Below are 23,193 nucleotides of genomic sequence, written 5' to 3' on the forward strand. Positions count from 1 at the left end.
CTCAATTGTTTACGTTCACTTAAGACATAATTAACTGTTCACGTGAATGCTCACAAGACGGCTTTTTGACATAATTTTGTGTGTATTTGGCCATATAAGCTGCAGATGAGAACCGAATTCGGGATCGCACGATATCTGAGAGGTGCGTGCGAGTAATACATTGAGTTATTTTCCGCGGCTCATTAATCTTAACTATTTAAAACAGTATGCATATCACACGTATGTGTCCAATTTATCTCTGAGTGAACCTAAAATTGTGACTTTACGTAACTTTTTGAAGTATTAAAATCATTGTTATCGCAAAGCCATGGGATATGTACTGTACATTTGCGATTTTTCAATAATTTCGATGTGTTGTAACGACCAATAAAGGTTGTGAATGAGCTGCTGCAACTCTGATTGGCTTGTTTCACATAGACGACGTTAACTGATGCATATTCACAGAGAGAATAGAGGTAAATTGATGTAGTTATGAATTTTAATGTCATCATCAATAAAGCTGCACAGAGTTGGCATTATGCAGCAATTTTGGCATTGAGTGTTGCAATAGAAACAAATCATTTCTGACTCAGAGAAACTGAATTACTAGAATCTCATTTAGTAATTATGGTAATTTCACTGAGACATGAATCTAGCAATAGGGGCCGTTCATAAACATTTGAAAATGGCGCAAGAGAACCGAACGTGTGCGTCTCGATACATTTTTAAAAATGTAACAACTTTTAATTTGACACAGCTTTAAAAATGCATGTTTATGTACATAGACCAACTAAAAAAATGGTGCAGATGTAATACAAGAACGTGTTCAGTGTAAATGGCCCCTTTAGTCGCACTTTCTCTCCTGCTTTTCACATTTCACATTAACCACATCGGAATAGGCTCTATGCACGATCGCTTCTGCGTTTTATCTCAGCCCGGTAAGTTAGATCCGGTGCTGCGTCTGAAGCTGTTTTTGGTACTACTAATACTAAAGTAATCGGTGGAGATAATGGCAAATTACACTCGCTGTTTACAAGAACTTCCAGTGGTTAACGTGAATGATGTTAACAATATTGTGAGGCAGTTCGCTGTCACACCTAAGAGTAAGAAAGAGAAGGGCTTTGAGTTATATATTTCGAGCTACATCGACAACTTTGAGGGTGTGTATTCTCTCATATCATGCGAAATCCGACTAGCGAATTGGTTTCTAAAATCATTGTCTCTGTTTCTGAGAAAATTAATTTTATCAAAGTTTTGTCGCTAGTCCACTTCGCTGTAGAACGTGCTATGCGGAAGTAAATTCCGGAGATTCTACCGGAAATACGTTAGCAGTAGGGGTGTGAACCATAGACTAAAAAAATATGGACGTGACGTCACCCGTAGGTTTCTGAAGAGCGTTTTTGAAGCCTAAAGTGGGCGTAGTCGACCGTCGCCATCTTGACTGCACGTCACTTCCGAATTTATTTATTTTTACAGTCAGACAATGAGCTGAGGTAACGTGACGGCTAACAGACAGCAGACAAACGGCCAATGATGACTAATGACCACAGCAGCGGGAATCCACCTGTCACTCAAAAGTGGACACACCCTTAATTATGCAGAGCTTTAAGGCTTAATATAATTTAAACAAATGAGTTATGAAAAAAAAAATTCACCCCCCTCACAGTCGTCATGAAGGGCAAAATTAGCAGTATAGACCAAAGCCACTTTTTGCTCCAGGCTGTAAACATGTTATTTTCTGCTGTAAAGTTGGGCATTTAACATGGGGAAGATGCAGATTTGACTCACTTTTGCAGCCAGCCTCAAGCGGCCAGTCGATGAATTGCCATTTAATTCACTTCCGTGTTGGTTTCAAGAGAGAGACAGGGAGGTTGCCACTTGGTGTGAACCTACACTGGTCTCACGGTTCGGTTCGATTACGGTTATCATGTCATCGATTCAGTTCAATTCGACATCACGATGCACCGCATCCTCAATTTTCAATTTAACTTCAAAAGTGATGTGTGCGCGCGTGTGTGTGCATGTGCTCGCCTGTTCGGGAAGTCGTAAAGCTTGTTTATGCCATTAAGAAAAGGAAAATCTGTCAAATATATTTTGTTTTAAAGAAATGTTCATTTAAAAGTCCGCTGTTGAAGGTGACGTTCATCCATTTATAATCACCCGTAACAACACAGAATAATTGTAATTTGACCATCGGGTGCGGATACTTAAATCAGAGAAAAGTATTGGGGCGGGTGGATGATTTGTTTTTGGCTGCGGATTCGGGTGACGTTGTTTTTTTTTTTTTTTCAGATGTAGGCTTTTAAAGTAGTTGGAGCATTTTTAATTTTCTCTCACTCGCATCTCACCTCCCTCTGCAATTGTATGCTACCGCGACAAAGCACGTATGCGACAAATGACGTCAGAAAAGCGTCAGCACATTATAATCGGTTATGGTCTATTACTGAACCGATACCGAATCGCCCTCGTCTGCATCGCGATGCATTGTAGAAACGATTAATTTCGACACCCCTAGTCAGCAGCGTTCGTGCATAGAGCGTATTTTAGAACTTTTGGAATTCTGAACTTCAGCATTTGAAACATTTGAAACATTCAAACTCTGTTCCGAAACCCGCTGTCGCCATGGCAGCATTCTAACTGAAGTAGAGCCTCGTACGTGACTGATTGGTTCCAATAGAGCATTTCATTAAGCTGGTGTCAGTCGGATGCTTTCTCTTGTCGAGATGCACATATCCTTGATGGAAAAGGCAATCGCAGAAAGCATCTCATAAGACGGCCTTGGTGTCTGGAGCTCAACCGCCGGTTATTTAAAATGCTGTGTAGGTAGGCAGATGACTAGGTTTGGGAACAGAGCTTTAGACATTCATTAGTCGGGGACGAAAGCCATCTGCACACAAAGGTCAGAGAACGGTGACGAGGAGATGAGACGGAGAATCTCCATCAGTCCATCAGGGTAAAGAGGGATATCGACTGCGTTCCGGCTCTGTCAGACACTGTGAAGGGGATTTATTGACTGGTTAGACGCGAGGTCTTGTGGGTCTCCTTGGGTTCTAAATTGTCCTCAAGTTTTCAGGATGTCAGATGAGCTTTTGGTCCAGTCAAGTTCCTCACACTGTAACAATTGTATCAAAGAATAATCCGATCAGTAAGAGCCATGTATTTAACATTTTTTTCTCCACGTCATAAAGTTGTTTTTGGAAGCTAGACTGAATTATGAAACCCGTACGTCCACAAGCGTTTGGTTTGCGGCATCATAACCATCATGTGATGGTTTTCTACAGCCACCAGAAACACTTCTTTCGCAGTTTCTTGACACGGCTCTTGGTTCGCGGTCGTATGTGGGCAGGTTTTGGGATCGGGGCGGGGACATCGTACTCCTTTTCATCCAGTTCTTCCAGGATGTTTTGAAATCGGCCCTCCTGCACACGGAAGTCGTGCTCCACACTAAAAAGACATGAAATAGATATGATTAAATGGAATATAAAAATAAAAATGAATTCTGCAATGAGAGATGCGACCATTACATTCAACTTTATCTTTATTGATTACTGGAATTTTAAATGGGATATTCAACAAAGAAAAAATTGGAAAATTTATACAGCAAATTTCTAAATCAAAAAGACTAACTTTTTTTTTTTCACTTTGGAAAAACATGCGCTATTGAATCGTTCACAAAAAAGACCAGAAACCTTTATTGTTATCTGTTAAATTAATATAGTTTTGATGTTTTCATTCTTATTGTGAATGATTCATCTGTGCATGTTATTGTAAAGAAAATAAATATTTGTCTTGGTTTTTTTCCCCTTCCAAATGTAATTTGTTTGTAAGCACCGAAACAACTTTTGCTGTGTGGACTGAGAAAAACTAAATTATTTCTCACATTCCAGTCATATCACATCACATTATTTCCAACTCAAAAATCTGTATTACAGAAGTTAAATGCACTGAGAATAAAAAGTTGTTAAGATTATAATAATTTCTGTTTGTTGCAAATACATAGGATACATTAAAAGTGCGAGGGATTTTTTTTTGTGATAAAAGAGTGTGATTGATGAAAGAGAGAAAAGAAACCGCTTTTCATCATTGGTTATGACGGATCGTTTGTCATGACACAAAAATGAACATTAAGACAATATGACATGTCAAAATAACAAACAAAACTGAAGACAGACCTACAGAGAAAATTCTTCAATCTCTCTCTCTCTCTCTCTCTCTCTCTTTTTGTGTTTCTCAGTCCGTCATTCATCTCACTTTCTTACAAGTTTCACAGCGCAGCAGCCGTGTTCAGGATGTAAAAATCATATTCATTTTTTTTCCATAGAGAGATTGATTTTTAATGATAATGTATAAACCTTTCAAGAAACACTGTGAGCTCTGAAGTTAAGTGATTGCAGCTTTGCATGTTTAATAGCCAAATCCAGATCCACCAATCAAAGAAGTCGCTGGTACAATGAAAATGTAGGTATAAATGTATATATAGAAATGCTTATACACTACCATTCAAAAGTCTGGGGTCAGTAAGATCTTCTGCCCACCAAAACTACATTTATTTGACCAAAAATACAGTAAAAACAGTAATATTGTTAAATATTATTACAATTTAACACGAATATATAGTAAAGTGTAATTTATTCCTGTAATCAAAGCTGAATTTTCAGCATCATTACTCCAGTCTTCAGTGTCACATGATCCTTCAGAAACCATTATAATATGATGATTTGAATATTATTACTTGTGGAAAACAGGATTCTTTGATGAATATAAAGTTCAAAACAAACATAATTAGTTTGAAATAGAAATCTTTTGTAACATTATAAATTACCCTACTGTAATTTTTGATCGATTTAATGCATCCTTTCTGAATAAATGTATTAATTGATTTCAAGAACAAACAAACAAAAGAAAAATCTTGCTGATTTCAAACTTTAATTTGACCTTAAATGGTTGTGAATACTTGTACATACCTAAATAATTTGCATTAAACTTCAGATATATTGTTTTAAAATGTATAATCAATTATAATTAAGCCAATATTGTGCCGTAGTTATTGATTGGATTGTGTCATTCGAAGTTCTTCTTGTGCTGTTGTCGTCTTTGCAATTTTGGGCTGTTTTTGTTTTTGTTTTTTTGTGTGCATCTCGGAGCTGGTTGTTTCGGGTCAAGGATTAAAACTCTTTACAATGAGGTTTTTTTTAAATTCTGAAGTAGAAATGAATGAAACATACTTTTGTAGTCAAGGCTGCTGACACAAACTATTATCACAACAGCGTCAAACACACAGCGGCCATTTTATCTGACTGCAATCTAACTTTACGAGGAGGGTGTGTGTGTGTGTGTGTGTGTGTGTGTGTGTGTGTGTGTGTGTGTGTGTGTGTGAGGGGTTATGGCCTCTATTTACAGTATAGCCACAGTCCTGCCTGCAATTTCCCGGCAACTAAGTGAGTTGAGAGAAAGCGAGAAAAGAAGGGACGTGATGAGCAAAAAACGATAGGTAAAAAGATGAGAGAATAATACAGACTGACAGAGAATGTATTGAAGGTTAACAAAGCCCATAATGAGGGACGGAGATAAATGAAGCATGCTGAACAACAGCTATAGCCTGTAAAGCCTATAGAGAACTCTGTATGGGAAATACACCCATCCCACAGCGATTGTGCTGTTGCATTTCCTTTATAAATCATTGCATTATTTGCACATTGAATTGCAATTGTCCTCCTTTCTTACAATTTTTTTTTTTTTTTTTTTGCAAACTGAATTGTGATGATTGGTTTTGCCTTTATTGCATCTTTTTAACCACCTCTAGCAGTATTTTATACTGCAGAGACTGTATGTGATGTTTATTGATGCTATAATAAATAGGCTAATATACTTTTTAACTGTTTTTCTTTCTTTAGTGTGTAATGTTGCTGCAAAGTTACAAAGTTCTTCTCTATATCAGTGTCAGTGTTTCTGAACTTCTGAAACGCCTCCATTGTAGTCTTGAGTTTCTTCCGGGAACGAACACGTCACAATATTCCTCATTATAATAATTAATGCGCAGAATAAAGGGGCGGGGCCTGGTTGAGTTAGTAGTGTGTTAAACTGGCGGTTATGGTAAGGGGCGGGACATTTCCCAAACACACTGGAAGCGCTCTACCAATCACAACACACTGCTCCAGCCGACCAATCAGAGCACAGTGTGCTTTTCAGAAGGAGGGGCTTCATAGAGACAGGAACTAAACAGAGCGGTTCTGACAGATGGGGAAGAGACGAGCTGCAAAAATGGAGAATATGAGGAAAATAATGTGTTTTAAACATTCAAGCATGAAAACCTGTTCTAGTAGAGCTCAAAAACAGCATCAAGACTTTGAAAAAGAGCACAATAGCAGCGAAACATTTGTTATGCAACATTTCACACGCAGAACTAAAGCCTAAATCTCAAAGTTTCCTTTTGCCATCGTGCAGGCGCTTGTTTTCTTCAGGAAATGCAAATCTAGTTATTTCTGTATTGCATTTGAAACCCGATAGTTTTTGCCGGCTGTAAATCTGTTTTTCAGTGTTGCTGTCATTTCAGAGGGCGTCATTTGTCAGAGGAAATTGCTAGGTGATGTCTCTGATTTGCATATCCAGATGACACATTTACATGTATATGATTGTTGCACCGTGCAAATTCATCTTCACGGAGTTTTTTTTTTCCAGTGCAATTGATCATGCTTTTTTTGTCATCAGTACTGTTTGCATTACTATTGTTATTGTTCAGACTCTGTGTTCGTGGTTTAGAGAGACCTTTAGCCCTAAATTATAAACTTTGTCACATAACGTTTGTGCTAAAGACATGAATGATTCATAGAGAGGATCACAGAGACGTTTTAACTCGGGCTAGTAGCTGAGCAACCACCTGAGGTTTGCATGGGCTGAGGAAATGTTTGACTTCAGAGGAGTGCACATTTCTGTATTTGAAGGAGCACTTTAACCAAACCTATCTCAACTCTCCTGCGTCCCTAGAGAACGAAGGCACAAAGACAGAGAGAAAAGGGAAGACAGTGAGAGATAAAGAATTATGAAAGCAGAATTTGTGATGAACAGATCTTTTGAGGGAAAAGAGTTCATCCAGTCAGAAAGCTCAAAGCTGGAGTCTGCACTTTCAAATGGGGAAAAAAATCTTAATCATCAATATTATCTTCCAGAAATCATGAGTCAAAGGATATCTAGCGCTATAAATCACACAGCTTGCATGAGTGCAAACCCAGAGGAATTTTGCACTCATTTTTTTGGGTCAGATGTTGCTTGGTCTGGATTCTTAAAGACACCTTAAAATCCAGTGTTTTTTTTTTTTTTTTTTTGTCAATTTCTATTACTTTGAGCTCATCTATATGCTAGTGTACTCATAAAAAGTTGACAAAAGTTCACTTTAAGCAGATATACACATTCAAAATATACAGTCTTTCTCTTCTGGGAAAATAAGCACTGATGGATGAAGACTTGAAGAAGCAAAACTTTACTATTGTTGCCAGACTTTAGTGATAATTTGAATGTTATTGAAGCATAATCTTGACTAACAGTTGTGGATATCGGCCTGTCCCCACTGAGACAGATAGCAGCTACATCTGTGCTTTATCTGTGGACAACATGGCCAATGAGTGAACTGACTTGCCTTACATACGCTGTAAAAAGTGAATAGTTGGATCAACTTAAAAAAATTACCTCAATTGGTAACACCTAAATAAATTAAGTTTTCTAAACCTAAATTATCGTGAAAAACGTGAAGTAATTTTTTTAAGTTGATCCAACTATTCACTTTTTACAGTGTACAGTGTTATTTCATGTTATTGTTGAGTGATTTTATTGTAAATTTGTTAGTTTTGTGTCTTGACACCTTTGCCACAAAACTAGTTTCTCCTGGTGGGATAAAAGTTAAATTAATGAATGAATGAACAAATGAATGCATGAATGAATGAATGCATAAACAAATACATGCATAAATGTACTAATGAATGAATGCATAAATAAATACATGGATTAATGAATGAATGCATAAATAAAGAAATGCATTAATGAATTAATGAATGAATCCATAAACAAATACATGCATAAATGAATTAATGAATGAATGCATAAACAAATACATGCATTAATGAATTAATGCATGAATAAACACATGCATAATCGAATGAATGAATGAACAAATAAATGCACAAATGAAAGAATGAGTAAATGAATGGACAAAGTAATGAGTGAATGCATGAACAAATGAGTGCATTCAGGAATGAATGCATGCGTGAACAACAAGTGAATGAATGCATGAACAAATGAAAGAATTAATCAATGAATGAATGAATTAAAGAACTTTTATCAAGTTTACTGTGCTAAGTCTATACAGTTGCTACCTATGTAGGGCGCTCCATATCAGTCACTTTAGTTAGGATGCTATGTAGACAAAGCAGCTCAATAGTGTGTGTGTGTGTGTGTGTAGTGTGTTCTTGGCTTTTCTCATGCTGTATTGTCATGAGATTACACTTCAATAGGAAATCCATCTCTCTTAATTGATTCCCGAGGCTTTACCGCGGTATGAGTGCTGGAAACATGCATTAGTGTGCGATTAGTTCTTCATAGTGCGGGAATAATGATCCTGTTTATCCCAACAGAAAAAAGAGGATGGGAGATAAAAGAGCAGAGGGAATTTCATACACGGCCAGTACGTGTGTGTGTGTGTGTGTGTGTGTGTGTGTGTGTGTGTGTGTGTGTGTGTGTGTGTGTGTGATTGTGACACAGGAGGGATATCTCTAGGTTCAGAGTTTTTTTCTGACTTTGATACGTGTGTGTGATTGTGTGTGTGCTTCCATCCCCCAGGGCTTCATTACACACCTACAGAAATTACACACACATCTATTTAACTACTTAAAGATTTGTACTTTTTTTTTGAAGAAAGTGCACCCCTAACTATGATAAATAGTAATAATAATGCTTGATTTAGCCAGCTGCACTAATTAGGACTAATACAATCTGTTTGTTCTTCATGGAGGAGATGCTCGTGTGTTTCTGGTGGCCGTCGGATGTTTTGATCTGCTGTAGGATATTGATGCAACTCTTAAATCATCCTCATGGTCTCCTGGTGCATTTCTGTCTGTTCCTGCCCCCAAGATGACACATAACTCAGATGTGGCTCTGTGCACGATTTATAATATTTTAAATGGGTCATAGGATTTATTTATTTTTTTCTCTAAAGAGTTTTAACCCTGTAAAACCTACTGTATCATATTTAATAGGCAGATTTCAAAGGCATCTAAATGTTTAACTTCTAGCACAAATCCTTCTGTTGTCTGCTTGATAGTTTATACTTTTTTAGCAAGTAAAGGCCTTTAAGTATAATTGTACAAAAGCCCTGCTTCAGCTCGTCTTTTTTCCTGTGAAATTTAGATTTTTATAAATTAATAACTTATATATTGTTAGTGATATTTCAATACTGATACTGAACTTTTGTTAACTTGATAATCATACATCCTTTTCTGTTTTTATTTTATTTTTTTAGAAAAATCATGTTAAAATGGGAGTTTCAAATATCAGGTTCATCTCTTAGTCATCATTGTATTGCATTGCATTATATGTTTTAAAACTAGATTGCTTTGATCATAAAACTAAGCGTTTAAATATCATCTTACTCATCTTAAGACATATTATTGAGAGATATAGAGCGAAGACAGAAATTGTATAATTCTATTCACGCTGGGTCTCTGAATAAAATTTAGTTTTTTTTCCCTCTACTCTAGTTCATATTTACTTATAACATATTCTACGAACCAGAAAAGCCTATACAAAAAAAAAACAGACATGAAATATGATCATCTAAAAAAAAAAACACACATATGCAAACTTTTTTAAGATTTTGAATTTTAGGATTCAATAAACGGTTCCATTTCAAAAAGTTCGATTTTTCTGCCTATATTTTATACGTCAGGATTTTCAGTGTTAATAAAGTTGACATTCACATCAGAAAACTCCCTTTGATGGAGCAAATTCTAGACACATTTTTTAATTGTTGATCTGAGTATGTGCATATGCATCAGACGGATGTCTAAGATGTTGCCTTGCATCTCTTTAGCGCTGCATTTTTTAACATGACTTTGCAAGTTAAAAATAGACCCCTGCGTTCTGCTCTATTCAGGTATGATAGTGTTGAGCTCTGTTGCTGAAAGTCTGAAAAGTAATGTGTTGACGTGAGTGTTTGTCAGCCTCTAACCAACTTAATAGCAAAAATTAAACCCTAAAATTAAAAATGAGTTGATGCTTTGACTTGTGTGAAAGGCTTTGATGTTGAAAAAAGTCATGCAGTGAATGTGCTTTCATGTTTGAACATTGCGTCACTTTGCATTGTTAATGTGAAGAGTAGCCAGTCACAACAGAGGTCATTTAAATATAGTACATTAGCGAAATCAGCCTGTTTAATTGTAAAGGACGGACATGATAGACATACGTGGGCTGTTAACGGTTGTGTTTACCTGTATATAATGCAGGCTGTTTTCTGGCAGGTTGAGCAGTTGTTGATGTCCTGACCAGTTCTGTATGAACAACGCCTGAAAAAACAAGAAAGTCTGAAGACCTGCACATTCACACACACACACGTTTTGAGCATGTGATGCACACTCACAGAACATTGAATTAGAGGTCTTTTCCATCCTATATATATATTTTATATATATATATATATATATGAAGAGTTCAGGTGCAAAAGCCTCTAAGTGCCATCTGAAATTTTCTTCTAGAATGATCATTTTTATCAAGCTCGTATATTTATAGGCAGGGTAGGTAGGATTTCCCCCCCAAAAAAAACACATTCCAAATTTGTTTAAACTGTCTTTATATACCAATACATAATTAAAATGTAAGTACTCTGAAAAAGAGAGTCTAAAAATCGAGTGTCTGTAGACCTCTCACGACTGTTGTAAACACAGCTCATTATTTCCATTCACTCCACCCCCTCCCTTCTGAGCTCCTTCCAAAGCCACGCCCCCAAAACACATGAACGCGCGACGCCAAACGCTCAGGCTCAGCTGGAAGACGGCGCATTTATTTACCTGAGACGAGTGAGAGGAAGGAGCGCAGTGCATGCAGTCACATGTCAGAATCACATGTAATAAAATACCTAACTTTATCACTATGAATATAAGCATAAGATTTCTTTTAGTACTCACTATCAAGCTAGCATATCGATACTGGTAAAGTTTAAAATATACTTTGTTTGATTCGGTAACGAGCTATATTTATAAGGCAAAGCTAAAAACAGGTTGCATTGATACACGTTTTTCCATTACCATCAGTTACACTGTGATGAAGGTGAATTTCGTGTAAGATTCATAACATATAGCCTACAGTGTTTTGCATGTGAGAGTTTCCATGATGAAAGCATTGTTGACCCTGATGAGGACTACACTCCGGAGACAAGTACCGCATCGCATCGGTCGAGGGCGAAGCAGAGGAGGTCGTTCAAGAGTGCGGGCAACCAGGGTCCGAGGAAGCAGTTTTTGCCTTGTTTGCCTTCGCTGATTGCATATGCAGGTGCTTTGAATTTTGAATGCTCTTTCTCTGCCATAATTTTACTCTTTGTAGGTTCCGCGCCTCTCAAATCAAACGGGTGCGCGCGCATATGGGCAGATCTAGCAACAGGGGTGGTAGCCATGGTTGCGAGAGTGAGTGACAGTCGCCCAAACCAATCAATTGTTTCGTCCCGAATGGAAATAATGAGCTGTGTTTATTGCAGATTAAAAGGTCTACAGTCACTCGATTTTTATACTCTCTTTTTCAGAGCACTTACATTTTAATTATGTATTGGTATATAAAGACAGTTTAAACAAATTTGAAAAAAAAGTTTTTTATAAAAATCCTACCTACCCTACCTTTAAGTTCAGTCATTTCACTTAAATGACAATTAATAGGTCATTTTCATTGCCATTTAAGTGAAATTACTGAACTTAAATATACGAGCTTGATAAAAACTGTCATTCTAGAAGAAAATTTCAGATGGCACTTAACATGGCATCTGAACTCTTCATATATATATGCTGGAATGCAACACCACATGAAATCGAGACTGCATACTGAGTTTTTCTGCAACTCAGAAATTTAGTCCTGCATCACAACAAATAAAACCAAGGCTAGCTGGAATCCCACAGGAATACAGACCTCTATTGAATGTCCTTGAATATGTAATGAATATGGACACTTTAAAGCATATAACACAGTCACTTTTCCTGATCGATTCTGACACATCTGAGCTTTTAATCAGAGCAGAGTTCTGACGGAACTGTGTGTGTGTGTGTGTGTGTGTGTGTGTGTGTGTGTGTGTGTGTGTGTGTGGATGGAGGATAAAAAAGGAGAGAAACTTTTAAGAGATTAAGAGAGAGTGTAAATGGTGAAGATGTGACAGAAAATAAGACATCAGATATGTGTGTGTGAGAGAGAGAGTTTGTGAAAGGTAGCGGGACGATGTTCCATTGATGATAGAGATTCCCGAGGTGTTGCCTCAGGATACATCAGTCACCAGGGGAGTTATGGGATGATGGAAGTGCAGAATCACAAATCAAACACGCTTGCATGAACTCCAAAGCCTTAATCTCTCGCTCTCACTCACCCTTCACTCATTGCCTTGTTTCTCTCCAGATCCTGGATGACATTGAGAAGAACTTTGATCTTTTCCTGATTATACAGCAGGTTTTCCTCTACATTATGCAGGAGTCCGTGTAGAACACCGGGTGCACCGTTGCATTGTGGGACCTCATCTTTTGGAGGTGGTTTGGTGTCCTTAGAGTCTGCTTCTGTCTCAGGTTTAGGTTCTGAGGGAGGGGGCGGAGTTTGTGGTTTAGGTTCCGCCCTTGAGCCAATCAGAAACTCTGGAGGTGCCGGCTTAGATTTGACCTGTAACTGTGAGCCTTTCTTGGGTGGAAGAGTGGGCGTGGCTTTTGACTCACAGCCAATCGGTTTAGACGTGGCGGATACGGGTGTGTGTGTTTGCGTGGTCGCACACTTGTCCTTAGTCTTTTGCAATGCTTGTTGTGTGGTTGATTCGGTTTTAGTTGTGTGTGTGACTCGTGTTTGTGTGTGTTGCGTTTTGTGCGTCGTCAAGTCGTTTTTAGGTTTCTCAGACTGCGTCAACGCCTCTGTTTTTGCGAGTGTGTCTTTTTTGTTGTGTTGCGAGGGGGTGGAGCACGTTGTCTCATTCTGCGTGTCCGGTGTGTGATTGGGAATTTGTGCGTACGTTGGTTGTGCCACCGTGGAGTTTTGTTTCTGCAGCCGAGGTGAAGAGCATTTCCTCGGCGGCGTCGGAAGCGTCATGCTCGCTTGAACCTGACTAGCGGCTCGTTTGCGACAAGCGGCCGCCATGCAGGGCGGGGCTTGAGACTGTCGCCGCCCACAACTCATGCACAGTTTGGGCGATGATGTCATAATCCGGCACGGTCGAGGGGGCGTGGCATACGAGCCGATGTTTCCGCAGTGCAATGACGGCCTGGACGATTCCCCTCTCAATGATTGACCCCGCCTACAATCACGCGTCATTGTTTGACTCTGCCGCCTCGCTTCTTCTGACTCCGCCCCCTCGCTACAAACTCCGCCCACCACCTCGGGTGCAACGACACTGCCGTTAACATACCGAGGGGTTCGTTTTAAACTCCCTCTCAGCCCTGATTGGTTTGGATTGACTTTGATTTGACAGTACACCTCGCTCTCCTGGGACGCCCGGTCCGGTCCGTTCCTGGAAGCCGCTTTGACGACATGCCTGCCGTTGACCTCACAACGCCTCATCCGGTCCAGCGACATGGTTTCTGCAGTCGGTCCATTGACCGTTTGCGTCCTTCTCTTTAATGACGGAAGCGAACGGAGGCCCGGTGAGGTTTGGACGCCAACACTGCACAGAGGACCCCATTTCTGAGACAGCATGGCCCGCCCACCAGCGAGAGGCACTTCCAGCGCTGGCACCGCATTGGACGCATCAGCCGCCCGTCGGCCCATGACCTCTGCTGATTGGCTCAGCCCCCTGAGGAGGAGCCGAAGGGGGTGTGGCCTTCGTTTCTAAGCATACCATCTAAAACAAAGGTTATTATTCCACTGCGTGTTTTTGGGAAATGGTATTCCACGGTGTTCGCATCGGTCAGGAATCCGTTTTCAGATCAGATCCTGCTCACCAATCTTCCTGCGAATCCATAGTCTGCTTTTGTCTTGTTTACCTGTTTAAAGAAAAAGAATAAGTGTGTAAACGACATCAGAATGAATGTGCATGTGCTGTAGAGTCTCAAGTAGACACTTTGGAGCTGCACTGACAAAAAGAAGCTGTTTAATGATAGCATTTTTTATTCTGAGTAGTCTTTATCCCGCAAAAACAATGAGCATCTCAGTTAGGTTGATGATGTTAAAGGTGCACTCAGCAGTTTTACTCTCATTAAAAAGTTTTACACGAACGAGACATACTGTAGCTTGGCAAAAGGATTTCAAGAAATCGAGGAAACTATAGCACTGTTCACTTCATCTCAGACTCTTTTGCTCACAAAATAAATAAATCATGGCTAACTGTGAATAATTTATTTTTTCAATTGCATTGGTAACAGGAAAATTGAGATTGTGTGTGGAGCTGCTCCCATGTAGTTTCAGTGTCATATGGGCCAGTGCAACATAAGCTAAATATTACTGAGTGCATCTTTTAACGGTATTGAATCAGCAAATGCAATGTGTATATTTGAGTTTAAAACAGCTATTGTGTAATGAAAAGTAACACAAAATGAATCCGCTAATTGATTTTGGAAATCAGTTCACTAAAATGAATCGAGCTTTGCAATGAAACCTGCAAAATTAAAAATCAAGAAAGAAATAAACAAATGCAAGTGATCAATAAATGATCCATATAATGATTCATATAGTTCATGAATTTATGCATTTCATAAAGTTATAGATTTATTTTATTTAGTAATGTATTAAAAAATGTATGATTTGCATTTATTTATTTATACATATTTATGAAAATCTATATTGATTTTGTCCTCCCATAATTATTGCCTGAGTTCACCTGACTCTAAAGCACAACACGTGACAAAAAATACATAGATTGTTTTGATACTTGATGGAAGGAGTAGCTTGTTACTTGAAAATCTGATCTTTTCTAACTTCTGAAAAGTTAGTAGCGCCACAACTTTTAGTCAGTTACTCCCCAACACTGGGGAGTACACTGTGTGTGTGTGTGTGTTTGTGTAATCGAGAATGCTAGTCAAGTGGAGAAACCAGAGAGACGCTCTTAAAGTTCACGTCCGTCTTATGCTCAGAGACTCCAATAACCCCAACACGACTATTACGAATATTAATGAGGGTTAACAAAATCCCCCATATGTCACATCCAGCTGATTAAAGTCTCTCTCTCTCTCTCTCTCTCTCTCTCTCTCTCTCTCTCTCTCTCTCTCTCTCTCTCTCTCTCTCTCTCTCTCTCTCTCTCTCTCTGCTTCTCTTCCTGAAGGGCCTATTATTATCACTTTATTCCTCTGTAATCTCCTCCTCCTCTTAAGTGTGTTCCTGCTTCCGTGAACATTAAGATGGGAGTGTGTTCGCCCTCCTCTCTTCTGCTCTTTGATAAGCTCTCTGTCTTGTAGTTCATATCTTGTTTTCTGTTAAGCTTCTTTTCTTTTATGAGACCGACTCAAAGCTGCCTCTGACCCAAACACTGTGTGTGTGTGAGAGAGTGTGTGTGTGTGTGTGTGAGAGAGAGAGAGAGAGATAGTTTGTGTTAATGCGTGTGAGTGTGTGTGTGTGTGTTAGAGGAAGTGTGGTGTGTGTGATGTGTGTGTGTGTGTGTGTGTGTGTGTGTGTGTGTGTGCACGTGTGTGTGCGTTTGTTTGTGTGTGTGTGTGTGTGTGTGTGTGTGTGTGTGTGTGTGTGTGTGTGTGTGTGCACGTGTTAGTGTGTGTGTGCGTGAGTGTGTGTTAGTATGTGCGTGTTTGAGTGTGTGTAAAGTGTGTGTGTGTGTGTGTGGGGGGGGGGTGGTTAGTGTGTGCGTGTGTTAGTGTTTGTGTTTGTGTGTTTGTGTGTGTGCGTGTGCGTGTATTTGTTTGTGTGCGTGTTAGTGTGTGTGTGTGTGTGTGTGTGTGTGTGTGTGTGTTTGTGTTAGTGTGTGATTTAGTTGCTTGAAAATGCTAATGACCCCCATTAGCCTCTAACAGATTTATATTATCAAACAACACTACTCACTTATTTCATGCACACACACACAACGGGCCTAATGAGGAACAAGTTGTCTGTGTGTGTGTGTGTGTGTGTGTGTGTGTGTGTGTGTGTTCAATTAGGAGAGTCTGGAATATTTGACTGAATATTTGCAGTTCTTATGAACGGCCAGCACTTACGTTCATTAGGATTACTTTAATTTGAACAAACTGGAAAAGACATCCGAAGCCAAATCTCCTCCTCTCGTCTTTGATGTGTGTGTCTCTGAATCCTCCGGAGAGGGAGTGTGTGTTTCAGGACGGCTGTTTGCTCTGTGGTGTGTTTGGAAGAATTTAGATTCATCGATCTGGTGGATTTGACACATTTCGACCTTGAAATGGATCAGCTTACAGTGCTGTGGTAATACAATGATGTGCTTTTGCATTCATTAACTACAACAAACAAAGAGTTCCATATACCATATGTTATAACATGATATTACCATGTTTTTTGACATTTAAATATTATAATAATTCCGTGTCATAGTACACTCTAAAAATATTAAGTGGGTTTGTAAATATCACAATAATTAATAACTATGCTACCTTAGTTATTTTTATTTAAAATGTACATCATTCTTTAAGTTTTTTAACAAAAATCAATTAGTATTAGACTAATAAATCATATATATTTTTAAAATATTCTTAAAAGTTTGTTACATTTTAATCAATTGAGAAATTATTCTAATCAGTCTCAAGAACTACAATTGTTACTTATTGCATATCAGTATTGTTCATCTTTAACAACAACTTTAGAAATTTAGTAAGTTGGACACAAAATAACAATTAATAACAATAACAAGGAAATCTGATTTTCCCATCATGCTTTGATATGAACTGCAAGTGTTAAATGCATAAATGTTGAAATAGTTTTATTTTGTGTGGTTTTACACTAAATGAATATAGGAGCTTAGTGATAAATATTGCAGTGTTTATTATAAATGATTAATCCGTGCACATCATAATTTTTTTTTAAATTCATGTTCCTGGTAATCTTGAATCAGAATAAGTTCCTCTCGCAGCATCTCTTCTCTTCTCTGATGATGTGGGCGGGGCAACCTGTCACTCACATGAGATCCACCAACAGCAAACCACAGCCATCCAATCAATTCCACACAGACAAAATCAAGCCCCGCCCACATTTGTCCTTGTTCCAGAAGCGTTTCACTCGGATATACGACACAATAGAGAAGGAAAGACTATCACAACTTCAGTTTCATGCCAACTTTTACTCAATGATTTCAAGTGTAAAAATGTTTCATCCAAAAAAAAAATTAATACTCCATATTGTAAGTTTTTAGAGTGTATATTATCTGATACATTACTATGGTTTTGCAACAGTGCTTTTCTGTAAGGGCACCTTGTCTTCACACACACACACACACACACACACACACACACACACACACACACACACACACACACACACACACACACACACACACACTCTCTCACTCTCTCTCTCTCTCTCTCTCTCTCTCTCTCTCTCTCTCTCTCTCTCTCTCTCTCTCTCTCTCTCTCTCTCTCTCTCTCTCTCTCTCTCAGTATTGTATTCTTGAGCTCTCTTGTTGATCTTCGCTACGGTTCACCAGCATACACTTAGATGTTCCAATTTCATCCCTCCATTCTCCAACACACACACACACACACACACACACACACACACACACACACACACACACACACACACACACACACACACACACAGTAAGAGTCTCTGTTGATCTCTTCATCAGCTCCGATCGAGCCCTATACTCCTCCTCTCTCTTCTCTTTCACACTCCGTTACTCCTGACTTTGATTTTGTCTTTCTGAGCCTCTCTTGTGTCATCATTCTCACACACACACACACACACACACACACACACACACACACACACACACACACACACACACACACACACACACACACACACACACACACACACACACACACACACACACACACACACACACACACACACACACCCCTTATCTAATAGACTCTGGCATCTCTGTGTGTGGTGATCAATATTCAGGAGCCACAGACGCAGTGTCCCGTCACCACACCGTCCTGATAACACACACACTGACCAAAAAACATAAAACCATATTTTGCATTATGAATTTTGCATTAGAAAGTTGAATTGGAATGACAGTTAGAGGATTTTACTGTATTGTAATTAAAAGTTTTACATGCATTATGATGATGCATTATGAGAAAAGGAGTGCTTTTCATCCATCCATCGTTTGTTCTGTCGTTCTCTATTATTCTAAATCATCAAATTTCAAGGCTTTTTAAACCTTTTTCACAACTTTCAAACAAGCATTTCCTAGTTAAAATGCATTCACTTAAACCAAGTTAAAATTTGCATTTACTGTAACATCAATGCAAATGTCAAGTGGATAATATAATACAGTCATGAAGGTGTTGAGCTCTAGCTGTATGCATGATGTTCTTTTACATTGCGTCACTGAACTGTCAGCTTGTTTGATAATTCCTTTTTATTTACTCAACAAAGAGGAATTTGTATTAGTAAATGGCTTGCAGGTGTTCATTTCAGACCGCAGAAGCCCAGCAGACAGTCTGTTCATTATCTGGAGCCTTTAACTGCTTTCAGTGGGATCTAATGAGATTTGAAGGAATCTGCCTCTTTTTCCAATACTCTAATAACAACAATTACATCAAATCTGCTCTTTTTATCTTCTTTTTGTGATGGTTTCATTGGTTTGGCTGGAGGTTCAGGCTTTAGAGTGGTATGATGTAATTCGAGCTTCAGTTATAAGGAGCATAAAACTGAACAAAAGCTCTGGGAGATTTTACGAAGAGAGATACTCGCGAGTGTGTTTAGGGCTGTGATATACAATATTAACCAGCCGAAGTGTACAACACCTCTGAGACTCACTGAGAGAGGAAGACGCCGGGAGTTACATTACACGCATAACTCTCTCTCACACACACACACTCAAACCTAATGGAAGAACATTGGAAATGTTACTATATACACACAGCTCCATATATATATATATATATATTGTGTGTGTGTGTGTGTGTGTGTGTGTGTGTGTGTGTGTGTGTGTGTGTGTGTGTGTGTGTGTGTGTGTGAGAGAGAAATGGCTCTCACTGTGATTTTTCTCAATGCACACTGGCATATACTACTCTAAGCACTCACTAAATACTAATACCCAAAAGTACCATAGTATTACAATGTTTTTTCTTAAACATTATCATGGCAATACCTTCACAGGACCTTGTAGTATTGTATTGTTGTAGCTCCCTTTTAAATATTTAAAAGAAACACAGTATTATAATAATAATTTTAGCATGTTGCACTGTGTTTTCTAGTGTGTACTGGGTGGTTGGCAGGGAGTTGCTAAGGCGTCATTAGAGGGTTACTTGGTTGTTTTGGGTGGCTACCAGGTTGTTGCCAGGGTGTTCTGGGTGGTTTTCAGGGAGTTGCTAGGGTGTTCTGGGTGGTGACCTGGGTGTTGCTAGGGTGTTCTGGGTGGTTACCAGGGAGTTGATAAGTCATTGTTAGAGGGTTGCTTGTTCTAGGTGGTAGCCAGGGCGTTACTAGGGTGTTCTGGGTGGTTACCAGGGAGTTGATAAGTCATTGTTAGAGGGTTGCTTGTTCTGGGTGGTGGCCAGGGCGTTACTAGGGTGTTCTGGGTGGTTACCAGGGAGTTGATAAGTCATTGTTAGAGGGTTGCTTGTTCTAGGTGGTAGCCAGGGCGTTACTAGGGTGTTCTGGGTGGTTACCAGGGAGTTGATAAGTCATTGTTAGAGGGTTGCTTGTTCTAGGTGGTAGCCAGGGCGTTACTAGGGTGTTCTGGGTGGTTACCAGGGAGTTGATAAGTCATTGTTAGAGGGTTGCTTGTTCTGGGTGGTGGCCAGGGCGTTACTAGGGTGTTCTGGGTGGTTACCAGGGAGTTGATAAGTCATTGTTAGAGGGTTGCTTGTTCTAGGTGGTAGCCAGGGCGTTACTAGGGTGTTCTGGGTGGTTACCAGGGAGTTGATAAGTCATTGTTAGAGGGTTGCTTGTTCTAGGTGGTAGCCAGGGCGTTACTAGGGTGTTCTGGGTGGTTACCAGGGAGTTGATAAGTCATTGTTAGAGGGTTGCTTGTTCTGGGTGGTGGCCGGGGCGTTACTAGGGTGTTCTGGGTGGTTACCAGGGAGTTGATAAGTCATTGTTAGAGGGTTGTTTGTTCTGGGTGGTGGCCAGGGCTAGGGATGGGAACCGAGAACCGGTTCTTCTTCAGAACCGGTGCCCAGTGAATCGATTCCTTGGAACCGTTAGCATGCCTGCTTAACGATTCCGCTTATCGGTTCCGCGCGTTCAAATGTGACACGACGTCACACACGTGCTGCGTTGTTTTGGTTCAGAACGTAGCAAACACTATGAGCATTGAGCAAACATGGCATCGAGGCAGAAGCGCTCTGACCGCGTCCTAACTACATATGGCGCGACACGCGATAAAAAGTATCATTTTCCATGTTAATTTCCATGTTAATGAAGTTTAACCAGCCGCGACACGCGACGATCCTATTTGAAACGGATCCTATTTTACAGCGACGTCGCGCTGGAACAACAATCTCAAAGTGTGACAATGATAATATCAGGTACTATTTAATAGTGTATAATGTGACTGAATATCATTTAGTGCTCCCAGCTTTGTAGCTGTAAAAACAACAATGGATTAGTCACATCACATCAGATCTTGAAATTAAACAAATGGAAACTAAAACGTTCAAAATGTGATGAAAACCTGTGTATTATTTGACAAAGATTGTTTTAGTAACTCAATAGCCTAATCCACATGAGCACTGTTAATATTCCAAAAGGCACAAGCTCTTCCTAAACTGTTCAGTCTGTGTTTTTAGTTTTTATGGCACATAAATGGCAGTTTTATTAATTTTTTTTGTCCGGACCAATGAATGTGAAAATGATCAATTTCCTAATCCTAAGGCACTCTTCTTGATAATCTTTCAAGGCACACACTAGCGTGGCATGGCATACTGGTTGAGAAACACTGCCCTAGGTCCCTGGACTTTACTTTGAGAAGTAGCTCACCTACTTTTAGGTTTGTTCTGAGGTTGCTACACATAATTTGTGTATACTCTGTGCTGTGTCTTCTGATCAGATATTAAAGCGAAAATTAAACAAATTTGTACTTATTCCCTCACCCAATAAGAATCGATAAGAGAATCGATAAGGAATCGGATCGATAAGCAATATCGATAATGGAATCGGAATCGTTAAATTCTTATCAATTCCCATCCCTAGCCAGGGCGTTACTAGGGTGTTCTGGGTGGTTGCAATGGAGTTGCTATGACATTGTTAGAGGGTTGCTAGGTTTTTCTGGGTGGTTGTTACTTGTCAACCCTTCTGGGTTGTTTCCAGGGAGTTGCTAGAACATTGTTAAAGTGTTGCACGGTTGTTCTGATTGGTTGACAGGGTGTTTCCAGGGTGTTTGGGATGGTTGCCAGGGTGTTGCTAGGGGATTTCTAGGTTGTTTTGAGTGGTGTTCAGGGTGGTTGAGCACAAACGCTGCTGAACGACACACGCTAAACTTTAATACTGAGTTCTAGAGGTTTGTTTTAATGGTAATGGCTATACTTGACTTATCAAACCGTAGTAAACCAACAAAAACACATGAAGATGTGCTCCAGTGCTCTCTGGCGAACATGTGTTTATTTTTCACTCGTCGTGTGATGGAGCGAGTGTGTTTACCAATCAGACGCGTGTGTGTTTGCATCTGTGAGAGTATCTGGGTAGCTTAAAAGATTTATCAGCTTAAAAAGAAAACAGCTTTTTTTAAAAGGGAGAGAATGTGCATTTGCCTTCAGAAGGACACAAGCGTCCCAAGAGACGAGCTGATGTTTGTGTCTTCACCTCTTTTGGAGGATGACGCAGGTTTTCTCAAGCACACGTTCATTCACTGATTCATTTCAGTCTCTTCTCTGTGTAAATCACACACAAAAAAAAAAACATGTCCAGGCCACATTACTTCAGTGCAGATTCTTATTAGTTTTTTTTATTGCTACAATAAAATATTAAACTATGTCTGTGCGTTATTGTTCAGAAGTTTGGGGTCTGTCAAATTTTTTAATGTGTTTGAAAGAAGTCTCTTCTGCTCACCAAGGCTGCATTTATTTGAAAGGTAAAAACAGTAATATTGTGAAATATTATTACAATTTAAAATCGCTATTCCTGTGATAAAAACGGAATTTTCAGCATCATTACTCCAGTCTTCAGTGTCACATGATCCTTCAGAAATCATTCTAATATGATGATTTGATGCTCAAGAAACATTTATGATTATTTTTATTATTGTCAATGTTGAAAACAGTTATGCTGATTAATATTTTTGTGGAAACTGATAATTTTTTTTCAGGATTCTTTGATGGTTCAAAAAACGGATTCTGTTAAAGTTCAAAAGAACAGCATTCAAGACTTTTAAATATTTAACAATCTGAATTGGATTGGGATTGCTGTGCATTACAGTAATAATAAGAGTTTGAGGGAAATATAATTTAACTTGGTATTTAATTGTCATAAAAATGTCAAACTCTTAATGGCCTTTAAAATAGGCTTCATTTTCTTCATGTCAGACATTTCTTATTCCTTCCTTCTCATTCTGGGGTGAAATATGAGCTGGACATCTTCTTGACAGCTGTCTGGAGATTCACCTCGTTCAGAGGGTCAGCGCCGTCTCTCTTAAACACCTGTCTGTCTCCTGTCTTTAGGCTCGTTTGTCTCCTCTTCTCTTTCTTTCAGTCTCCGTCTGTTTGTTTCCTTGTCTTTCGTCCTTCTCTCTCTCTCTCTGGTGTTTATCTCTTGCTGAGTGTCTGTCTTTCTGAGTCTTTCTTTCTTTCTTTCTTTCTTTCTTTCTTTCTTTCTTTCTTTCTTTCTTTCTTTCTTTCTTTCTTTCTTTCTTTCTTTCTTTCTTTCTTTCTTTCTTTCTTTCTTTCTTTCTTTCTTTCTCTTTTACATGTGCTTAAGTGTGTGTGTGTGTGTGTGTGTGTG

General features: G+C 39.1%; 2 protein-coding genes across 4 annotated transcripts in view; one reads left to right on the forward strand and one right to left on the reverse strand.

The window, feature by feature from the left end:
• Positions 1-23,193, forward strand: part of dock2 (dedicator of cytokinesis 2) — a 124,078-nt gene that overhangs the window by 65,106 nt on the left and 35,779 nt on the right. The gene's annotated exons all lie outside the window — the stretch shown is intronic.
• insyn2b (inhibitory synaptic factor family member 2B) lies at positions 3,255-13,959 on the reverse strand (the record flags this gene model as incomplete). The annotated part of the gene is made up of 3 exons (XM_081383383.1): positions 3,255-3,423; positions 10,455-10,529; positions 12,584-13,959. The coding sequence occupies 3 exons, from the start codon at positions 13,957-13,959 to the stop codon at positions 3,255-3,257; spliced, it is 1,620 nt and encodes a 539-aa protein (XP_081239509.1).

Source organism: Scardinius erythrophthalmus (assembly GCF_964197995.2).
Source record: "Scardinius erythrophthalmus genome assembly, chromosome: 13".
Taxonomy (NCBI): Eukaryota; Metazoa; Chordata; class Actinopteri; order Cypriniformes; family Leuciscidae; genus Scardinius; species Scardinius erythrophthalmus.